The sequence below is a fragment of the Scyliorhinus canicula genome, chromosome 10, assembly GCF_902713615.1.
Source record: "Scyliorhinus canicula chromosome 10, sScyCan1.1, whole genome shotgun sequence".
In the NCBI taxonomy this organism is placed as follows: domain Eukaryota; kingdom Metazoa; phylum Chordata; class Chondrichthyes; order Carcharhiniformes; family Scyliorhinidae; genus Scyliorhinus; species Scyliorhinus canicula.
In genome coordinates, this window is record NC_052155.1 from 147217681 (window position 1) to 147237405 (window position 19725).

At 43.0% G+C, this 19725-nt stretch overlaps 1 protein-coding gene across 10 annotated transcripts in view; it reads left to right on the top strand.

Moving 5' to 3' along the window:
* lrrfip2 (leucine rich repeat (in FLII) interacting protein 2) overlaps nt 1–19725 on the top strand; it is a 261526-nt gene that overhangs the window by 172096 nt on the left and 69705 nt on the right. For all 10 annotated transcript variants that reach the window (XM_038809832.1, XM_038809829.1, XM_038809830.1 and 7 more), the window contains one exon: nt 10218–10247. In XM_038809832.1, the coding sequence (XP_038665760.1) occupies nt 10218–10247 (30 nt within the window). The remainder of the gene's footprint in view (nt 1–10217; nt 10248–19725) is intronic.

A 19725-nucleotide genomic window follows, 5' to 3' on the forward strand; every position in this document is an offset into this window, starting at 1 on the left:
GTCACCAGCAGTTCTGTCGATTCCTTGCTAGACAACGAACACCACGCAAATCAGTGGGCGCCTGATCAACTGCCATGGCTGAGTGACATAAGGACATCTGCTCTGGCATATAGCTGTACAAGTGCACCCGCTGGAGAACGATTGGGTTTCCACTATGGTTATGAATTTCGGATCCCATTTTTCTGATCACCTGGATATGGCAATCAGCAAATTTATTGCAACAGCTGAGTATAGTGTGCCACACTAAGGTGACCAAGGAATTGACCAGTCTAAATTTGCTACCTTCATCTCAAAATACTATTCGCACCCCTTTCAAAGTAACAGCTTGCATTTATATCATGTTTTCAATCTATTAAAATACCCTGAGGTGCTTCACAGCAACATTGCCAAAGAGAATGCGGCACAAGTCCAGAAGTATATTGTGACAAACCTTTGGTCCAAAAGATAGGCTTTAAAGAAAATTTTGATAAGTTTAGGTAGGAAATTCAAATTACTAAGCTATAAACAATTAAAGGTAACACTGCCTGTGGTTGGGCAAATCAGGGATGCACAAGAGGCCAAAATCCAAGGATGCTGAGAATGTTGTAGAGCTGAAGGAGGTCACAGAGATGGGGACGGGCAAGGAAGTGTTTGAAAACTAAGATCAGAATTTTAAAATCACTGCATTGCTGGTCGAGAATCAATGTTGGGACATGAAAGGAGGGGTTTTGGATGAAAAAAACTGCGAGCTATGATATGAGCAGTTGATGTTTTCATGAGCTCAAGGAAAGATTTAAGATGGGAAGACAGCCAAGAGAGCTTTGAAAGGTTGAGTCTCGCAATGTCAAAGATGTTGATGAGTGTTTCAGGAGCCGATGAGCTGAGATGGGATGGTGATGTGTTATGGAGATGGATCTAGGTTGTTTTGTTGATGCAGAGGTTTGTTAGTTTTGAATCTCCGCTTTCCATGAACAAAGGCTGTTTTAGCAAGCCAGATCCACTGTGAACTGTGCCAGCAGACTCTGTCATTTTCAGCATGAGGTCCAAGATGTACTTGGTGCTTTGTTTTTGCATTATTTTATTCAGTTCAATTATTAAATCATCTGCTCTGTCCTTTACTTGCTCTTGCTTTCTCTCCAGATACTACAGCAATGTTGAAATAGTTAATTGCTGTGCTGATCAGAAGCTAATGTGGGAATTTAAATTTAGTGACCTATTTCAAGAAGGCATAATTGTGTCTTCAATATCCTTGTTCCAAAATCATGTGTTTCACTTTCCCTCTCCCTCCACTCAACTATGGACCAATTAATTTAATGCCACTGGTAGGAAAGAAATAACCTTTATTCAAAGATCTTTAAAAATATCCAGAAACTGAAAAGTGGATGGAGCACAAATTTCAAAAGGGAATATTATACTGGGTCAACCTAATTTAATTCTTTGACGAAGTACCAGAAAAGGTAATTAAGGATGAGGCAATGTACATGGTATATTTAGATTTCTACAAGGCCTTTGATATGGTACAGAGTAGGAAATTCACTCCAGTCACTTAAGAGTTTAATTTGTGAACCTGTACCACCAGATCTGTTACGTTATCCTCAACTATTTTTTCTGGTACTTCTTCAAAGAATTAAATTCACTTGGTCAACATAATTTTACCTTTTGAAATTCTTGCTATATTCACAGTGCAGTTAGGCACTCATTTTCCAAGGATTATATGTGGCCTCCAAAGCCTTCCGACCAAATAATACTGCCTCACACGTACCTGTATTGAAGTTCATTTGGCAAATACATGTCTAATTTACACGTTTATTGATGCTGTTTTGTAATTTGTTGCAGGATTATTCCTCTGCAATAACTAGACCGACAATTTGGAGCATTCTGCAAATTTTGAAATTGGATTTACAATTTCAGAGTTCCAATCCTTTTTGTAGATGGTGAACAGAAGTTGATCCAGCATTGATCCATGTGGGTCACTGCTTCCTATTTCTTTTCAATCTGAATAAATAACTTTAACATCTATTCTGTTTACTGTTTGGAGCTGAGTTGTCCGCACAGAACCTAAACTTTGATGAGTAATGCCACTTCATAGTAGTGGCATTATTAAGAGTAAATTGATGGGGTAGTAAATAGTCAGATGGAATTTGTCCTGCTTCTTCTGGACAGTGTGTGCCGAGGCAACGTTTATCTTAGTTGGGTAGAGGTGATAGTTGTACCTGAACTGGAATACCTCGGCTAGAGGTATGGCTAGTTCTGGAACATGACAGGCAGGATATTGTTGGGGCATTGCACTCTGTCATTACTTCATGTCATATGAAGTGGAGTGGATTAAATTGATTGAAAACTGGCTTTGAGATTGGTAGAACCTCCTAAGAAAGCCAAAATGGATCATTTACTCTGCATTTGAGGTTGAAGATGGATGGAAATATTTTAGTCCCATCTTTTGAACTGACATGCTGGACTCCTTCGCAGCATTGAGAATGGGGGTCTATGTGGATCTTCCTCCCCTTAGTTGTTTAATTGACCATTGCCGCTTATGATGGTCACTCCTACCAACATTGCCATAGTTAGGTGCATCTGAAGCAGATTGAGGGCAAGGTCAAGTAGATTTTCCCCTTGTTAGGTCTCTCACGAGCTTCGTCCTTCAGATTCGGCCAGCACCATCAGTAGTGGTGCTACCGAGGCACTCGTGGTGATGACATTGAAAGTCTCCATCCAGAGTAAATTCTGCTCCTTTGGACTTCCGGTGACAGGGATGTGCTGAATGGACACAAGAAAAGTGGCTCTCCTCTTGGAAATTTGAAATTTTGCACTTTTAGCCCAGACATAGGCCACTAAACACCCCCCCCCCCCCCCCCAACCTCCTCAAGATTACCACAGCTACCAAGACATACCTGCAAATAATTCTAATATTCAACGGTTCAGCAGGAGTCTAGAAAGAAAGGAAGAACGAGACGATGACGAACAGGCCATGTGAGACCGAGCCAGTAACAGCCAAACAGGTCAGGTCACTGAGGTACCCGCCAAACTACCTGCCGATAAGCCAGTGGTTGGAGCTCCGAACACAAGAGCTCCTAAAACATAGAGATGCCATCAAACTGGACATGATGGCAAAGGTGAAGGCGCCCTGGCCCTCTTCAAGGTGGCGCTGGAAAAGACGGAACAATGGCTGGAGGCTCAGGAAGCAATGACCAGGCAGCGAAAGATGGCAGCGACTGATCAGAGCGATGGGATTGTCTCATTGGAGACTGAGATGGCAAGGTTGGTAGCGACCCAAGGAACGTTTAAAGGGAAGGTTGAGGATCAGAAGAACCAGTCACACCGACAAAAGCTCCACATTGTTGGCCTACCAGAGGGTATCGAGGACAGAAACCTCACGGAGTATGTGGCCTAGATGCTTGGTAAGTTGGTCGGGGGGGGGAGAAGAACTTCCCCAGAGATCGACAAAGCCACTCCGGCCGAGGCCTGAGGGAGAGGATCCCAAGTTGGGCAAGGCACACACGGTTTTGAAAGTGGGAGGGACACTCGATCCATCTGTACCAAGACATTGGGACTGACCTGGCCAAGCACTTAGGCTGCCCGATAGAAAAACAAAGTGCTGTACCTGGCCAAGCTCCGGTAACCTTCCAGGGAAAGGAATATTACTTCACCGCACCGGCTTAAGCAGATGCGCTGGGAAGTCAGCAGCAGCAGTGAACATGAACTTTTTATTAAAAAAGGAAAATTTCATGGGAGAACTGCCTCTTTTTCAGTCTGTCAGAAGTCCCAGGAAATCCCTGGTGCAGAAGGAGACCAATCAGCCCATTGAGTCTCTACCGACCCTCCGAAAGAGCGCCCCACCAAGGCCCACTTCCCCCACCCTATCCTCATAACCCACATAACCTGCACATTTTTGGACATAAAAGGACAATTTTCGCATGGCCAATCCATCCAACCTGCGCATCGTTAGATTGTGGGAGGAAACTGGACCATCTGGAGGAAACGCACAGAGACATGGGGAGAATATGCAAACTCCGCACAGACAGTGATCCAAGGCCAGAATTGAACCCGGGTCCCTGGTGTGTGAGGCAGCCGTACTAACCATTGTACCACCCTCTTTCAAAAAGAGTCATACAAAGAGTTAAGAAGTTGAGGTTTTGTATCATAGCTTGTCATTCAGCAGTATTCCACCTACTGATTCATAGTAGGGTGTGTTACTGTTTTGACAAACATATTCTTGTCATGACAACCATAACTATGTTGAAATATATATACTGTCCTTCCAATGTGATCATTGAGGCCCAAATATATTGTGCGCTATAATCTGTGCATTTTGGTTGAGTTCTAAAATCGCTGAAAATGCTACCAACCGAGTACCTTGAAATTTCAATAGAGGTTCTTCAAGTCATAAAAACAATTCCAGTTAAATATACCTGCACTATTGAATCTTGTATTATTCAAGCTGATAACGTGCTCAACGAGCCCTAACTTGTTTAGGTTACATTTTAAATCTAATTTCCTTGGGATTTTTGTTGAATAACGAGCATGTGTTTTTATTTTACTGTTGCAACTATCTTAATTGGACCTCAGAAATTGAGTATGGTTAATTTAACGGGTTTGTTTGGCCGTTTACTTGGAATCAGGTCCTTATTGTGATCTAAGTAAGACCAAGTTTTTCGAATGTGTGAGTCGCGTCCCACGCGCGGCTGGGTCACTGGCGGGTGGCGGGAGGCTCGTGTAGCAATCGGTTGCGGCATTCCCGCAGTGGTCCTGATCATGGGAGAAGCACACAACAGACGTTCCTGGCATTTAAATTGAGAATGTCGGTCGCTGCCACCTTTTAATTGAGAACAAAAGGTGTGTAGTCTTCCAGCCATAAGCGGCAGCAGTGAGCAAAGCACTCGCCATGGACGTACACTTGACGTCAAGCATCCTGCATGTACGTGCTTTTGGTGCCAAACCACAGAGGAGAGCTATTTCCATTTTCTAGGTGCTAGCAAGCAATGCAAGAGGACTGTGAAGATGAATTGTTTTGTTACCAGAAAGAGTTGGCCAGAGACACAAATAGGCAGATCTAGCCAGGATCTAACATCTGACTCTCCTGGAGAGAGCTGACAAGGAGAGTCCAAGGCAGGACCGAGCATTGCTAGTGTTAGCTGTGTATAGAGCTCTGGTTAACATCCGACAAAGAAGAAACTTGACTCGGGAGCAAAGCAGTATAAAGATGATTATTTGAGGTATGGGTTTGTCAATTGTACCAATTCAAATAAGGGTGCAGAGCCCATATGCAGGAAATATTGACAAATGAGAGGAGAAGTTTCAGACTTTGAAAGAGAAGTGATGGGTGAAAAATTCCTTTTGAGGTTGAGATCCCAGTGTCAGTTATGAACTCGGCTGACTCCAGATGAAAGGACTAAGCTGCTGTACCTGACCTGTGACCGTGCATTAAAAACACGCCAGAAGTTCATGAGGGTGTCAGCATTCTGGAGTATTATCTCCCAGGTGTATCCAGTGCTGAGGAAAACAAATATTTTGTTGCTATTGCCCTTCACGACGACCTACATGTACAAGGTTGGACTTTCCGTTCTCACAAAGATGAAGGCGGCAAAAAAGAACTGACTAAATTCTGCACCTGATATGTGCATTGACCTATCCTCCTGTGAACCTGATTGGCGTGAGATCGTGAAGACTGTGCAGGCTGCCATTTGGCGAAGATAAGTGAACGTTGCATATGTCGCGAAGGTCGACCTGCGTGGGTCCAGAAGGGCAGCCGGTTGGCAAAAGTGGGTCCCGGGAAAAAACGTTTGAAAAATGCTGATGTAATGGGTGCACCGATTGGTGCTCCCTCACTGCTCGGATTTAAAAATCAGTATGCACAACTCTTCAGTTTGGCAGCAGTGTAGCAAAGAGCCAGTTCTGAGAGAATCTTATGCCCGATAGGTGCCTGGCTGCATGGAATTGGTAGCAAAGCTTGAGATGATGAATCACTATCTGTGTTATGTTGCCTGGATGGATTCTAATTTGCCATTTGTTATGTGCAAATTCAAAATTCAATTTTTAAAACTGTGATGAACGTATCAAAATTCAGTAACCATCTCTTTATAGTCAGATGACTATAAAATAGATTTGTGCTTCAATGGTGAAAGAACGATCCAGACCCTTTGTTGCCAAAGGAGTAAAAGATAATTTTTCTCTGCCAAGGCGTGGAATTCTTCAACAGAATTCAGGTTATTTAATCCAATATTGTCAGAGTATTTTTGCTGTCCTGTCCTTGCACATGGGTCCTGCACATTTGGCAACAATGTCAATGTAAACCTGAATTTGCTGTGTCCTGTTTCAGGAGCACCTTGTTTTTTGTTTAATTTAAGAGTACCCAATTCATTCCTTCCAATTAAGGGGCAATTTAGTGTGGCCAGTCCACCTAACCTGCACACCTTTAGGTTCTGGGGGAGAAACGCACGCAAACACGGGGAGAAAGTGCAAACTCCACACGACAGTGACCCAGGGCTGGGATCGAACCTGGGACCTTGGCACCGTGAGGCAGCAGTGTTAACCACTGCACCACCGGGCTGTTCTTGGAATACATAGAACACACAGTGCAGAAGGATGCCATTCGGCCCATCGAGTCTACACCGACCCACTTAAACCCTCACTTCCACCCTATCCTCGTAACCCAATAACCCCTCCTAACCCTTATGGTCACTAATGGCAATTTAGCATGGGCAATCCACCTAACCTGCACGTCTTTGGACTGTGGGAGGAAACCGGAGCACCCGGAGGAAACCCACGCAGACACGGGGAGAATATGCAGACTTCACACAGACAGTGACCCAAGCCGGGAATCGAACCTGGGACCCTGGCGGTGTGAAGCTACGGTAGCACTTGTGCTACCGTGTTGCCCATTAATACCTTGTTTAAAAATAAGATTAAAGTATCCTTAAAGCCCAGTTCAAAAACTAACGTAGTATTTTGTTTGAATGGAGAGCAGTTTCTATGTTTTCATACCTGGTACTTGAATGTTGAAGGAAGATCAAAGTATAATTTAGTTTATAAAAATGGGCTGAGTCTGGGGAAGGTGGGGTTGTGGTATTAGGGAAAGTGCCTTGTAAAATAATAACAAGGCTTGCTTTGATCTGGTCTCTCTCATGACCTTCGGACATTAAGGCGCTTGACAGTGAATTAACTAGTTCTAAAGTGTAGTCATTGCAATGATGTAGAAAATGTGTCAGCCTTTTGGTGCACAACAAGCTCTCTCAAACAACAATGACTAACCAGATAATCTTATTATGTTGATTGAAGGTGTAATTACTAGGTGTAATTACGATATCAACTGCACCACGTGTTAGTGCTTAATCCAGTGTATCAGTAAGGCCTCAGTGCAGTCCGTCATTTGTCATGTGTTCAGAGTATACTTCAGCATTTAGAACACGGGGAAGTTTTTTTATTTTCAGTTCGGATCAGACTCCCTTTTTTTGAAGTGTGTTTTTTCCATTTTTTTATTATCACTTATTTGAGTATCCTGCGGTCATGCACTGCTCCAGGTCATCATCAAGTTAGTTTAAGGTGTCAAGAAAACTCAATGCATGTAATGCCGCAGGAAGGCCTGGATTGAATTGTTCACTGACCTTCCTCCTCTCTCGTTTTGTTTAATGAAATGTCATATTGTGTGAGCACTTAGAAATTATAGCTTTTTAGATGCAGACCAGCGCCATCCAAATATGTTGGGTAGCTTTTTAAAAAAACTAGGAACCATTCTATCTTTTTGGAATTAAATGTTTTCTCTGTTTTGCTTTCTGAACAAAAATTTTTGACTAACGCAAACCTCACCAAGAGTGGACCTAGCTATACTTATATGTATTTTGCAGGAGGTGGTGGCATAGTGGTAATTTAATTGGACGAGTAATCCAACGGCCCAGGCTAATCCCCTGGGGACATATGTTCAAATCTCACCATGTTGGAATTTAAATTGAACTATTGAAAACAGGAACTAAAAGCCAGTCTTGACCATGAAATCAATGTCAATTGTCATAAATAACCATCTGGTGCCCTTTAGGTAAGAAAATCTGTCACCCTTGCCTGGTCTGCGTGTGACTCCAGACCCGTAACACTGTGGTTGACTCTTAACTGCCCTCTGAGATGGCCTAGCAAACCGCTCAGTTGTAGCTACAAAGTCTATCATATTGCTAAACAGGACAGATTTCAAACACATCTAGCAACTAAAAATAGGGCCTCCATGAAAAGCTGTGGACCAACAGCAGCAGCAATATTCGACCACAATCTGCAAATTCATGGACCAACATATTTCCACTGTACTGTTACCGTGAAACTGGAGGATAAGCATGGTTCAGTTAAGAGTGCAAGAGGGAAGGCCAGGAGCAGCACCAGCGATAACTAAAAATGTAACAACCCAGTAAAGCTGCAACACGCTTACATGGCAAACTGTGGAAGTGGCACATGATGGACAGAGCTAAACAGTTACACAAGCAAAGGATCAAATCTGCAGTCTTGCCACATTTATTCATGAATAGTGGGGGACAATTAAACCAACTAATGGGAAAAGGAGGCTCCAGAAATATCCCATTCCTCAATGATAGGGGCGTCCAACACAATGCAAAAGATAAGGTTGAGCATTTGCAGCCATCATCAGCCATAAGTGTCAAGTGGATGATTCATCTTGGCCTCCTCCTTTGGTCCCCACCATCACAGATGCCAGTCTTCAGATAAGTTGATTTACTCCATTTGATACCAAAAAATGGCTGAAGTCACTGGATGCTGCCCTGACAACATTCTGACAATAGTGCTGAAGACTTGTGTTCCAGAACAAGCTGTGCCCCCAGCCAAGTTGTTCTAGTACAGCTGCAACACTGCAATCTACCCAGCAATGTGGAAGTTGCCCAGGTATGTCCTGTACACAAAAAACAGGACAGATCCAATTCTTTACTGGTGGTAACAGGGGACATGAATTATTCCAATATCGATTGGGATAGTCAGTGTGAAGAATGAAGATGGGGAGGAATTCCTGAGTCAGAGGTTTTTTTATGCAACGTGAAGAACATAATTAAAATTTAAATACCATGCATTTTGCAAACCTAATAGATATGAGAAGAGACAGTTTTCTTGGAGAAGAGAAAGCTGACAGGATGTTTGATAGAGGTATTCAAAATCATGAAAGGCCTGGACAGAGTCGATAGGGAGAAACTGTTCCCACTGGTGGAAGGATCGAGAACGAAAGGGCACTAATTTAAGGAATTAACAAAAGAAGCAATGGAGCCATGAGAAACACTTGCGCGCGATGCGGGCAAGATCTGGAATGCACTGCCTGATACTGTGGCGGAGGCTGGGCCAACCAAGGAATTCAATAGGGAATTGTGTTGTTATCTGAAAAGGAAGAACGTGCAGGGCTTTGGGGAGAAGGCACGAATGAATTGTTAGTTTAGAGACCTGCACAGACATGATGGGCCAAATGGCTTCCTGATCCAAAAGGATTCTGCGATTCTGTGCTGTAATTATTCTATGAAAATAATTAATGAGTTCATGCGCAATGCGATACTATGGAATGCTATGATATTGCCACCAAATTGTGCTGCTACAGTTAATGACCGCAATGATGAGATTGGGGTATCCCACTTGGGAATGGGTCTTACTGTGTTCTGACAGAAAAAATATGACAGACTTGATATGGTTGCTGGCTATGGGAGAACTACACCTAAGCCATGGGACAGTAACTTTGAAGCAGTATAAACACGGAGCATGACTTTTAAATGCCAACTGCAAAGTAGTATGTAATTAGAACCTGTCAAGGGCAATAGGTCCTTTTCAAATTAATTTTCTGATTTACATAAGCTTATGGTAAAACTACAACATTTAATGAATGTCAAAGTGTTTGTAAGATTGAAAGACTTGTTGCAGTACACTTGGGATGATGACAAAAGTGAAAGCAGGACCACAGTCAGATACAAACAAATTAAATTCTTAAATAGCGTTCAATTGGCGTACTACATTTCATTCTGCACAATTCCAAAATTATGTTGTTGATTATCCATTGCATTAGATGATCAGATACTTCTGTGAAGAAGTAATCTGGCTCTTCAGTTTACATAAATGTTAACTTTGTATTTTTTCTGAAGTAATTGCTTCCATGATTGGTAGGTCAGGGATGCTGGGATTATTTTCAAAAGTTAAGTTTGGCATGGTTAACTTGATATAAGGCCATTATTAGTCTTTTGTTCTTCATGTTTAACTTGATTTTTGTTTTCTTACAGTTGGATGAGAAGACTGAATCTTTTTCTCGGGTAAGTGATATGAAATTATGCTGATCTTCGTATTCCATTCAGAATATTGTCAGCTCCATTGAAGGCTGAAGGAATTGTTCCTCAAGGTAGACATTCAGCATAGAATTAGTATCACAACCTTGTAAAAAAAAACTAAGTATGTGAACTGAATTTTTGTTTGTAGTTTTAATTTATGAATGATTCAATTTCAAAATGGCTAACAGATGAGCTTTAGTCTAGAACAAGATAAAGGCTCATTTATTTTAAATAACCGCTGAAAGTTTCTGAAAAGTGATAAAATTATTAACTAAAATACAAATACAAAGATTAAAATGCAGTTAAATGAAAAATGCAAATAAGTTTCAAACTGCTAATGCACTTTTTGTTTCCTTACTTAAGGTCTGATTTTTAGACTATGCACCCCAGTCCCAAACTCGCCAACCAGTAGTTTCTATTTTATCTGTTTCCCTTAATAATTTGTAAATTTTGACTCAATCATCCCTTAATGTGCTAAATTTCAGGCAGTGTAACCTTACTTTGTGTAATCACTCACAATTTCGTCCTTGGAGTCGGTTATTGTTCTGCTAAATGTATGTAGCATTCCCTCCAAGGCCAGTATATCCTCCCTAAGGTGTGATTTCCAGGTGTGGTTTAATTCGGGCTTTGTGTAGTTATAGCATAACTTTTAACCACTTATACTTTAGTCCTCTTGTAATATAGTCTAAGCACTCCACTGATTCTTTATGGTTATTTTCAGTCAGCATCCATGATGTTTTAATCTATGTAAAGGAACTGCCAAGTGTCTTTAAACCTACACTGTTTCCAGCTTTTTATCATTTTGGAACTAATCTGCTCAATGCATTTTAAGTCCAAAATGTCTGACCTCACAATTGTCTGTGTTAAAACCTATGCGCCAGAATTCTGCCCATTTACCTAGTTTATCAACACCTTTGTAATGTTAGCTTCACTGATTACAAAGCTACCTATCTTTGTGTCATTCGCAATTTGGTTATGTAACTTTCCAACCCATTACTTAAGGTGTCAGTAAATCTGATGAATACTTGAGGGACCCAAACAGATCTGTGCAGGACACTGCTCATCTTGTCCTGATACTTAAGAGTACCTCCTCATTATTCCTGTTCTTCTGCCACTCTTTCAATTTTTTGACCAGGTCAGTAATTTGCCTTTGGTTCCAGGAGCTTCAACTTGAACAAACAGCCTGTTAGGAGAATTGACCAAGTGCCTTCTGGATACGGATAGCATCTATAGACACTATTTTTGCCCACTATTTTAGTCACCTCTTCAAAATATTCAACCACCCCAGATTTGTCAGACATGACCTGTCCATTACAAATCCATGCTAGCTCTTTATGGCAGCTGAAAAATTGCAAGGTACTGAGTTAGCCTATTCTTAAAAATAGATTCTGGTAACTTCCTGACAATGGATGTGAGGCTATTAGTCTGTAAATTCCTTGGTTTCTTAAATAGAGCAGTTTCCCACTCTTAAGGGAACATTTCTGAATGGATAGAACTTGGGAAGATTATAGTTAGGGCATGTGAAATGTTCTCACCTGCTTCCTTTGAAATCCTGACATGGACAATTTCTGATCCTGGAGATTTGTCACACTTTTGTGCAGTTATTTTCTTCATTCCTGTTACTTTGTTACATTTATTTTGGTGAGTCCCACTTCCTGTTTGATTTGCAGTTTCTTTGGGATATCCAGAATGCTAACTTTTCTCTTTCCTGTAAATGCCAATGAAAAGTTAGTCCATATGTCTGCCATTGCTTTATTTGCATAATAATACCATGATCAGTTTTCAGTGGGTCCACATTACTCCTGACTCTGCATTTTTTCCTGATATAATTGTGAACGACTTTGTGGTGATTGTGACTGAATGCAAGTTTCTTTTTGTATCTTGTTTTTCACATCCTGTGGTGTTGTTTGCATTTCTCCCATTTTCCCAAACCTGTGCTTTTTGTATTTGAGGCTTTGCACAGCGGCAGAGCGAGGAGGTAAAAGTGCAGGTGTTAGACCTATTGTGATTGCATGGGAATGTGCTGCGATAAGTGGACAAAGTCTTTGAGGCGACAGAGGTGCAGACCAGGTTCTTGCTGTATGTTATTGGTCCCTTCAGAATGCTGAAAGGGGAGGGGAAGATGTGTTTGGTGGTGGCATCATGCTGGAGATGGCAGAAATGGAGGAGGGTGATCCTTGCATGTGGAGGCTGATAGGGTGGAGGCTGATAGGGTGGAGGCTGATGACAAGAGGAACCCAATCACAGTTCTGGGAGGAAGGGGTGAGTGCAGCAGCAGTGCGGGAAAAGGGTTGGACAAAGTTGGAAATGAGACCAGATTGTTCAGTGAGAAAATAAGTTCAACCAAGTGGCTTCTCCCAATGAAAAAGTGGAGAGCTTTCATACCATCCTGGTAGGAGGTGGAAGGGTAGAACAGAGGTGCTGAACCTTTTCACATGAGCCGCAAATTTGAAAACCGTACATTCCGTTCCTTCCTCCAGTTCATTAATGTGAATAATGAACAGTTGTGGGTCAAGAACTGAATCCCAGGGCAGCACGGTGGCACAGTGAATTAGCCCTGCTATCTCACAGCGCCGAGGTCCCAGGTTCGATCCCGGCTCTGGGTCACTGTCCGTGTCGAGTTTGCACATTGTCCCCGTGTCTGCGTGGGTTTCACCCCCACAACCCAAAGATGTGCAGGTTAGGTGGATTGGCCATGCTAAATTGCCCCTTAATTGGAAAAAATGAATTGGGTCCTTTAAATTTATATATAAAAATAACTGAATCCCATGTAAGTGACGATGGAAGTTACTTGAGGAAAAGGGCAAAAAAGGATTTTGTTTCTCACGTATAATACTGTGGATAGCATGGAAGCAAATTACTGCGGATGCTGGAATCTGAAACGAAAGGGAAAATGCTGGAAAATCTCAGCAAGTCTGGCAGCATCTGTAGGGAGAGAAAAGAGCTAACGTTTCGAGTCTGATGACTCTTTGTCAAAGCTTTGACAAAGAGTCATCAGACTGTGGCTAGCATGATGGGAGTAGGTGAATAGGACGTCAAGGAGTCAAAGAAACTGGTGAGCGAAGTTAAATTGAAGAAGTATTGGTTAACAGAAAATTTTAAATGAAATGTCAAGCTTTTGTATAAATATTAGCCAGATGAAAGATGCCAAAGGTGGCTTAATAAATGACCCAGGAATAGCACGTATCCTGGAGCAATTATTCTCATGTGTTTGCTATGCTCCCTGGATAGTCTCCTGAGTATGACTGTAGTTTTGGATGAGGTAATGCAAAGAACTAAGGAAGTACTAAATTAAATAAAGGAAGTACATGGACAGCAAGGTACAAGACCGAGATAAACTTCATACAAGGGTACTTGAAGAACTAGTTTCGGTTCCTGGCCACACCCTTAGCACTCGCCTGAGGAAATTAATTGCAATCTGGTTAAAAGTTGAGGATTGGGAAGTAATGCGAACACCAATCTTCAAACAAGGGCAGTGAAATTATTCAGTGACTCAGCCAATGAACGTAAAATCTGCTGTTAGTTTACTGGAAGATACTTCAAAGAAGCAATCTGGAAACGTTGGTAAGTAAAGATGGGCAATGTGTATATGAAAGTGGAATTGCTTGTTTAATAGAAGTATTTGCATTCATCTGAGAGCAAAGTTAATATAGGTTTAATGTCATCAAAATACAGTACTTCAGTGCAGCATTACCTCTGTTATACGTAGTATCAACAAACAATAATTAGACAGTGTCTTTAACATAACATGTCGGGCAGCACGGTGGCCTAGTGGTTAGCACAACCGCCTCACGGCGCTGAGGTCCCAGGTTCGATCCCGGCTCTGGGTCACTGTCCGTGTGGAGTTTGCACATTCTCCCCGTGTCTGCGTGGGTTTCGCCCCCACAACCCAAAAATGTGCAGAGTAGGTGGATTGGCCACGCTAAATTGCCCCTTAATTGGAAAAAATAATTGGCTAATCTAAATTTTAAAAAAAACATAACATGTCCCAAGACACTCCACAGCAGCATTATGGAACAATCTGACACCAAGCCAAGCATGGCCATTTTAAGGCAGCTACCAAAAGCTTGGTTAGAGGGTTAAGTTTTAAGAAATATCTTAAAAGAGGAAAGAAAGTTTTAAGGAGGGAATTACAAAGCTCTGATCCTAGGCAGCTGAAGGCATGCCACCAATGGTGGAACGATTTAAAAATTGCAAATGCTTGGCCTCTTCCTCACATCCTTAGCATAACTGATTCCAGTCTTCAACCAATTCAATTCATTCCACGTGATATCAACAAACAGCTGAAGGCACTGGATACTGCAAAGCCTGTGGCACTGACAACATTCTGGCAACAGTGCTGAAGACTTAAGACCATAAGACATAGGAGCAAAATTAGGCCACTCGGTCCATCGCGTCTGCTCCGCCATTCAATCATGGCTTCTCTCCATAACCCCTGATCCCCTTATTGATCAAGAACATATCTATCTCTGTCTTAAAGACACTCAGTAACTTAGCCTCCACAGCCTTCTGCGGCAAAGAGTTCCATAGGTTCACCACGTTCTGGCTGAAGAAATTCTTCCTCATCTCTGTTTTAAAGGATCGTCCCTTTCGTCTGAGATTGTGTCCTCTGGTTCTTGTTTTTCCTACAAGTGGAAACATCCTCTCCACGTCCAGTCTATCCAGTCTTCGCAGTGTGCTGCAAGTTTCAATAAGATCCCAGCCCCTCATCGTTCCAAACTCCAATGAGTACAGACCCAGGGGCGGCACGGTGGCACAGTGGTTAGCATTGCTGCCTACGGCGCTGAGGACCCGGGTTCGAATCCCGGCCCTGGGTCACTGTCTGTGAGGAGTTTGCACATTCTCCCCGTGTCTGCGTGGGTTTCACCCCCACAACCCAAAGATGTGCAGGGTAGGTGGATTGGCCATGTTAAAATTGCCCATTAATTGGAAAAAATGAATTGGATATTCTAAATTTATAAAAAAAAAAAAAAAAATGAGTACAGACCCAGAGTCCTCAGCCGTTCCTTATACGACAAGCTCTTCATTCCAGGGATCATTCTTGTGAAACTCCTCTGGACCCTTTCCAAGGCCAGCAGGACCTTCCTTCGATACGGGGCCCAAAACTGCTCACAATACTCCAAATGGGGTCTGACCAGAGCCTGATACAGCCTCAGAAGTACATCCCATGTCTTGTATTCTAGCCCTCTTGACATGAATGTTAACATTGCATTTCCCTTCCTAACTGACGACTGAACCTGCACTTCAACGTTAAGAGAATCGTGAACAAGGACTCCCAAGTCCCTTTGTGCTTCTGATTTCCTAATCATTTCCCCATTTAGAAAATAGTCTATGCCTCCATTTCTCCTTCCAAAATGCATAACCGTACACTTTTCCACATTGTATACCACCTGCTCACTCTCCTAGCTTGTCCAAGTCCTTCTGCAGCCCGCCTGCTTCCTCAATGCTACATGTCCCTCTACAGATCTTTGTATCATCTGCAAAATTAGCACCAGTGCTCTTCCAGATCATTAATGTAGATTGTGAAATCTACATTACCGACCCCTGAGGTACACCACTAGTCACCGGCTGACATCCTTAAAAAGACCCCTTTATCCCCATTCTCTGCCTTCTGACAGTCAGCCAATCCACTATCCATGCCAGGATCTTGCCCTTAACACCATGGGCTCTTAGCTTATTTGACAGTCACCAATGTGACACCTTGTCAAAGGCCTTCTGGAAACTGAAATAAATCACGTCCACTGGTTCTCCTTTGTCTAATTTCCTTGTTACCTCCTCAAAGATTCTAACAATTTTGTCAGACGTGACCTCCCCTTGACTAAGCCATGCTGATTCAGTCCTATTTTATCATACACTTTATCAGGGGCATCATGGTAGCACACGTGGCTATCACTGTGGCTTCACCGCTCCAGGGTCCCAGGTTCGATTCCCTGCTGGGTCACTGTCTGCGGAGTCTGCACGTTCTCCCCGTGTGTGCGTGGGTTTCCTCCGGGTACTCCGGTTTCCTCCTACAGTCCAAAGACATGCGGGTAAGGTGGATTGGCCATGATAAATTGCCCTTAGTGTCCAAAAAGCTTAGGTTGGGTTATGGGGATAGGGTGGAAGTGAGGGCTTAAGTGGGTCGGTGCAGACTCGATGGGCCGAATGGCCTCCTTCTGCACTGTATGTTCTATTTTCCAAGTACTCCGCGATCTCATCTTTAATAATGGACTCTAATCTTACCAATGACCGACGTCAGCCTAACGGGCCTATAATTTACCGTCTTCTGCCTCCCTCCCTTTTTAAATAGTGGTGTTACATTAGCCACTTTCCAGTCCTCCGGGACCCTTCCAGCCTCCAGTGATTCCTGAAAGATCAGCACCAATGCCTCCTCAATCTCCTCTGCTATCTCTTTTAGAACTCTGGGGTGTAGTCTATCCAGTCCAGGTGATTTATCCACCTTCAGACCTTTCAGTTTCCCCAGAACCTTCTCCTCAGTGATGGTCACTGCACTCACCTCTGCCCCTGATTCTCCTGGAGCCCTGGCATCCCACTGGTGTCTTCCACCATAAAGTATTCATTACTTAAGTATTCATAGTATTATAAACTATTCATTTCCTCTGCTATTTCTTTGTTTCCTATTATTACTTCTCCAACCACATTTTCCAGTGGTGAAATGACCATTTTTGCCTCTCTCTTATCTTATATATATTGAAAAAAACTCTTCCTATCTTCCTTTATATTACCAGTCAGCTTGCACTCATCTTTCATCTTCTCCCCACTTATTGCTTTTTTAGTTGTCCTCTGCTCGCTTTTAAAGGCTTCCAAATCCTCTGGGTTCCCACTAATTCACGCCACTTTGTATGCTTTTTCTTTTGCTTTTATGCTGTCCTTGACTTCCCTCATCAGCCGTGGATGCCTTGTCCTCCCCTTAGCATGTTTCCTCCTCCTTGGGATGAATTTCTGTTGTGCATCGCGAATAGCCCCCAAAATCTCCTGTTCCACTGTCTTCCCTGCTAGGCTCCTCTTCCAATCAACTCTGGCCAGCTCCTCCCTCGTGTCTTTGTAGTTACCCTTATTTATCTTTAACACCGTTGCATCTGATTCCAGTTTCTCCCTCTCAAACTGCAGGGTAAATTCTATCATTGTGTGGTCACTGCTCCCTAAGGGTTCCTTCACCTTAAGTTCCCTAATCAAGCGTGCCTCATTACACATCACCAAATCCAGAATTCCCTGCTCCCTAGTAGCCTCTGTCACAAGCTACTCCAAAAAAACATCTCTTAGACATCCCACAAATTCCGTTTCTTGGGAACCACTACCAATCTGATTTTCCCAGTCCACTGCATATTGAAGTCCCCATGATGATTATAATTTACATGCCTTTTCTATCTCCTGATTTATTTTCTGCCCCACATCCTGACTACTGCTAGGGGGTCTGTACATAACTCCCTTCAGCTCTTTTTACCTTTGCGATTCCTCAACTCTACCCAAAGAGATTTCTATGCCTTCTGATCCTATATCGCTCCTTGCTGTCGATTTGACTTAATTCCTTACTGACAATGCAACCCGCCCCTTTGCCCATCTGCCTGTCCTTTTGATCGGACACATATCCTTGGATATTTAGATCCCAGTCCTGATCCCCTTGCAGCCACATCTGTGATGCCCACAACATCGTAACGGCTTATTTACCTTGTTCCGTACACAGCAAATTTCGATACAACACCCTCAATCCTACATTGACCACCTCCCTTCTCATACTTGTCACCTTTTTTGCTCTGCCTGAGGGTGATCTTGTTCTCTTATTTTGGTTCTCTATTTCCCCTTCAGTTATTACTCCTTCTAAGCTGACATTCTGGTTCCCAACACCCTGCCCTACTTTTCTCCAGAACTAACTGCATCTGTAGCCAAACTGTCCCAGTACAGTTCAAACACTGGCATCTACCTGGCAATGTGGAAAATTCCCCAGGTATATGTTGTCTACAAAAAGCAGGAGAAATCCAACCCAGCAAATTAGCATTCCATCAGGCCAATTTTGATCTCCCTCAGTTTGTAAAGTGATGGAAGGTGTTCTAAGCAGTACTTACTCAGCAATAAGCAGCTGAGTGGGCAGCACGGTAGCACAAGTGGATAACACTGTGGCTTCACAGCGCCAGGGTCCCAGGTTCGATTCCCCGCTGGGTCACTGTCTGTGCTGAGTCTGCACGTTCTCCCCGTGTCTGTGTGGGTTTCCTCCGGGTGCACCAGTTTCCTCCCGCAGTCCAAAGACGTGCAGGTTAGGTGGATTGGTCATGCGAAATTGCCCTTAGTGTCCAAAAAGGTTAGGAGCGGTTATTGGGTTACGGGGATAGGGTGGAAGTGAGGGCTTAAGTGGGTCAGCGCAGACTCGATGGGCCGAATGGCCTCCTTCTGCACTGTATGTTCTAATAGCTTACTCACTGGTGTTCAGTTTGGATTCTGCCAGGGCCACTCAGCTTCTGACCTAATTTTAGCCTTGATTCAAATATGGACAAAAGAACTCAACTTGAGGTGAGGCGAGAGTGACTGCCTTTTCTCCATCGAAAGGTCAGGAGCAGGGATGTTCATTGTGCAATATTCAGCACTATTCCTGACTTCTCAGACCCTGATGCAGACCGTGTCTACATGTAGCAAGACTAGGACAAGATTCAGGCTTGGGCTGAGAAGTGGCAATTTACATTTGTGTTGCACCAGTGTCCGACAATGTAAATTATTGGCAAGAATTCTCAGGGACAGGATTTATACCCATTTGGAAACAAATGGACTCATAAGCAATAGACAGAATGGCTTTGTGAAGGGGAGGTCGTGTCTCAGTAACTTGATCGAGTTTTATGAGGCGGTGACAAGATGATTTATATGGGGAGGCTGGTGGATGTAGTTGACATGGACTTCAGTAAAGCCTTTGACAAGGTGCCTCATGGCAGACTGGTACAAAAGGAGAAGTCACACGGGATCAGAGCTGAGGTGGTAAGATAGATACAGAACTAGCTCGGTCAGAGAAGGTAAAGGATAGGGGTTGAAGAGTGTTTTTCTGAATGGATGGTTGTGACTAGTGGTGTTCCTCAGGGATCTGTGCAGGGGCCTCTGTTGTTTGTACTATACATAAATGATTTGGAGGAAAATGTAGCTGGTCTGATTAGTAAGTTTGCCGATTTCACCAAGGTTGGTGCAGTGGCAGATATTGTTGAGGATTGTCAGAATATACAGTAAGATATAGATTGGTTGGAGACTTGGGTAGAGAAATGGCAAATGGAGTTTAATCCAGACAAATGTGAGGTAATGCATTTTAGTTGGTCTAACATATATACGGGATATATACCGTAAATGGCAAAACTCTTGGGAATATAGAAAGAGAGATCAGGTTGTGCAGGTCCACAGATCTTTGAAGATGGCAACGCAAGCGGACAAGGTAGTCGAGAAAGCATACGGAATGCTTGCCTTCATTGGGCAGGGCATCGAGTATAAAAAC